Source organism: Calidris pugnax, unplaced genomic scaffold, assembly GCF_001431845.1.
Source record: "Calidris pugnax isolate Ruff unplaced genomic scaffold, ASM143184v1 scaffold7, whole genome shotgun sequence".
In the NCBI taxonomy this organism is placed as follows: Eukaryota; Metazoa; Chordata; class Aves; order Charadriiformes; family Scolopacidae; genus Calidris; species Calidris pugnax.
In genome coordinates this window covers 207,240-210,664 of record NW_015090762.1, presented here as the reverse complement: position 1 = coordinate 210,664, position 3,425 = coordinate 207,240, and the positions used below count along the sequence as shown (strand labels likewise).

General features: G+C 60.0%; 1 protein-coding gene across 1 annotated transcript; it reads right to left on the bottom strand.

The window, feature by feature from the left end:
* Nucleotides 1–6: 6 nt before the first annotated feature.
* Nucleotides 7–3,344, bottom strand: NEFH (neurofilament, heavy polypeptide). Its single transcript, XM_014939478.1, has 3 exons — nucleotides 3,027–3,344; nucleotides 2,185–2,309; nucleotides 7–1,827 (listed from the first exon to the last, which is right to left on the bottom strand). The coding sequence occupies exons 1-3, from the start codon at nucleotides 3,318–3,320 to the stop codon at nucleotides 240–242; spliced, it is 2,007 nt and encodes a 668-aa protein (XP_014794964.1). The 5' UTR covers nucleotides 3,321–3,344; the 3' UTR covers nucleotides 7–239.
* Between the last annotated feature and the right edge of the window lie 81 nt (nucleotides 3,345–3,425).

Sequence of the window (3,425 nt, the reverse complement as noted above, 5' to 3'; positions counted from 1 at the left end):
CCTTTCTCCTGGGTTATAATTCAAGTGTTTACATGTGGTGCTCGGGGTGCATCACGTTCTGCTGGGGAAGCTACGGGCCGTCCCATCCTGCTGGGGGCCACGTCTCTCACATCACATATTGCTAAGGAAAAAAAGCCTGACCCGGCAGGAGGGGGGGTCCCCACCCCAGGCCCAGCCCTCGGAGGGGGAGCGGAGCAGCTCCTGCACCCAGAGGTGCTCTTGGGCACCCGAGGCTCCGCTCACTTCTTCCCCGCAGCGGGCACCGGCTCCGGGGCTTTGGCCTCCTTGCTGGAGGGGGCCTCAGCCTTGGGGGGCTCTTTACTGGCTTTGGGCTCATCTTTGGGTTTCGCTTTAGCTTTGGGCTCCTCCACCTTCTCCTTCTTGGGCTCCTCCACCTTCTCCTTCTTGGGCTCCTCCACCTTCTCTCCAGCCTTTGGCTTCTCAGCCTCCTTCGCAGCTGTTTTGCCAACCTCCTGTTGAGGTTTTGGTGGAGCTTCCTTCTCGGCCTTTCCTTCTTCCGTAGGTTTGGGGCCCGGCTTGGAGGCCTCCTTCACCTGTGGGGCTGGAGGCTCTGGCACAGCAGCTGCCTTCTCTTTGGGCTTCTCCTCCACCTTGGCCGGGGCATCTTTCTTGGGAGCTTCCTCTTTCTTGCCCTCCTCAGCTCCAGGCTTGGAGGGAGCCTTGGTCTCCTTGGGCTGCTCTTCCTTCACAGGGGCTTTCGGCTCCTTTGGGGGGGAGGGTGTGGGCTCCTTGGCCGGGGTCACTTCCTTCTGTGGGGACTTGGCCTCCTCCTTCACAGGAGATTTGACCTTCTCAGGGGACTTCACGGTCGGAGTCTTGGCCTCCTCCTTCGAGGGAGTTGGGGGCTTCTCTGGGGACTTCACAGCTGGGGCCTTGGCCTCCTCTTTAGAAGGTGTTGGGGTTTTTTCTGGGGATTTGACAGATGGAGTTTTGACCTCCTCTTTTGAGGGGGGTGCAGGCTTCTCTGGGGACTTCACAGCCTGGGTCTTGGCCTCCTCTTTCAAGGGGGTTGCAGGTTCCTCTGGGGATTTGACAGCCGGGGGCTTGGCCTCCTCTTTTGAGGGGGTTGCAGGTTTCTCTGGGGACTTCACCGCTGGTGGCTTGGCCTCCTCCTTTGAGGGGGTTGGGGGCTTTTCTGGGGATTTGACAGCTGGAGTCTTGGCCTCCTCTTTTGAGGGGGTTGGGGGTTTCTCAGGGGACTTCACGGCTGGGGGCTTGACCTCCTCTTTTGAGGGGGGTGAAGGTTTCTCTGGAGACTTCACAGCCGGGGGCTTGGCCTCTTCTTTTGAGGGGGTTGCAGGTTTCTCTGGGGATTTCACCGTTGGGGTCTTGGCCTCCTCCTTTGAGGGCATTGGTAGCTTTTCAGGGGACTTGACAGTTGGGGTTTTAGCTTCTTCCTTTGAAGGTGTTGGTGGCTTTTCTGGGGACTTGGCTGGCTCCTTTGAGGGGGACTCAGGTTTCTCTGGGGACTTGGCCTCTTCTTTTGCAGGAGACTTAGCCTCCTCTTCTTCACCCTCTGCTTCAGCTTTCTCCTCCTCTTCTTCCTCCTCCTTCTCTTCAGCTTTCTCCTCTTCAGCCTCTTTCTCGGCCTCCTCCTCCTCTGTGACCTCCTCGGTCACCTGGATTTCCTCTGTCTGCTCCTCCACAATCACTGTCTCCTTCTCAGATTTTTCCACCACCTTGATCTTCTCCTCACTCTTCACCTTGATGTTGGTGGTGATGCTGGGAGCCTTAGGGAGCACCTCAGGGAAGGAGATCATCCCAAAGCCAGACTCGATCCGATATTCCTCCCCTTCCAAGAGCTTTCTGCCAGGAAGAGACCAGAGCAGGGCAGTCAGTGATAGCTTCTCACCTCCTCCCACGACCAGGAGCTGCCTGCCATGCCCTGCAGCTCCATCTCCCTCCTTGCCCCGCTTGGAATATGCTTGGCTGACCCTCCTGCTCCTGCAGCCTGGGCTGTGCAGGTTTCCTCACCCTTTTCTCTGCAAACCATGTGTGGGGCTGGCTCACCCAACCGAATGGTGCCCACCATGGTCTCGGGATGGAAGTGTCTCACCAGGAAGGGCCCCGGGTGTTAGGGAGGACTCTCGAGGAGCATCCACCAAGACACCAGCACTAGGGAGTGGCCGAGACCCTCCCACCTTCCCCTTGCCCACCCCATACCTATAAGCAGCAATTTCAATGTCCAGGGCCATTTTGACGTTGAGCAGATCCTGGTACTCCCGGAGCTGAGCTGCCATCTCCCACTTGGTGTTCCTCAGCTCGCTGTCAAGCTGCTGGATGGTTTCCTGCGGCAGAGAGAGCAGCTGGTGACATGGAGGGGGGAAGCAGTGCCCAGGAGCAGGGTGACACAGCACCCCTGAGCAGTCCCCTGCTCTCCAGAGGAGGGACAAACCGCCCACCCAGCACTGGGGTGCCCTCACGGAGGGATCTGTACCCGCCTTCCCCTGCAGACACAGAGGGAAGGTGACACCTCCAGGGTTGCAGTGTGTCCAGATCCCTTGGGGGAACTGTCAGGAGCCTTGGCCCACCTCCAGCCCCCTCCCACAGCTGCCTCCAGCAGGGATGAGCTGGGGGAACGTTTTTAGGACTTGGGTGAGTCTGGTGGCCACCGAACCCCAGCCTGAGGCTGATGGGGCTTTCACCCTGGGGACAGTGTTTCAGTCCATGGGCACCACATCGTGCAGCAGCTCCCAGCCCTGGGACAACAGATGCTGCCTGAACCCAGGGCATGGTTGGGTGGTGTCACGGGCAGCTCGAAGCCAGGCAGAGATGTGGGATGGCTCCATCACAGGTGGAGGAACACAACAGTCTGGATGCAGCCTCAGACTCTGGGTACCCGATCACCAGGAGCTGAGGAAGGCCAGCTTTAGACACAACCCTGAGTATTTCCCACTGGTTGTCACCATCTCTGAAGCCAGCACCCAGGAATGCTCCTCCCCGGCAGCTGGATGGTCCCTCCCCACCAGATGATGCCTGGGACGCTGCCCACCGCGCCACGTTACCTGGTAGGACAGGACATCTGCGTGATGGCGCTCCTCCGAGTCCTGCCTCTGCCTCTCCAGTGACTCCTGGGTCCCTTTGAGGGCTTCCAGCTCGGTGGTCTTGGCCTGGAGCTGGCGGCGGTACTCGCAGATCTCCTCCTGGGCCAGGCGGATGGCGTCCGTGTTCACCTTGGCAACCTCCGAGAGCTTGTCCAGCCTCACTGCGACAGGGGGGAGGAGAAGCTGCAGGGAGGGGAGGAGGGAGGCTGCGGCCTCCCCTTCTCGGGGAACCTCAAATCCTTGGAGATTACACATCCCCTGTGCTTATGTCCTCTGCAGAGCCAGCCCCAGCGGGGGCTCCCTGAGCGCGTTGTCCTCCCTGGCGACGTGCCGGGGGGGGTGAAGTTGCCCGGGCAGGAG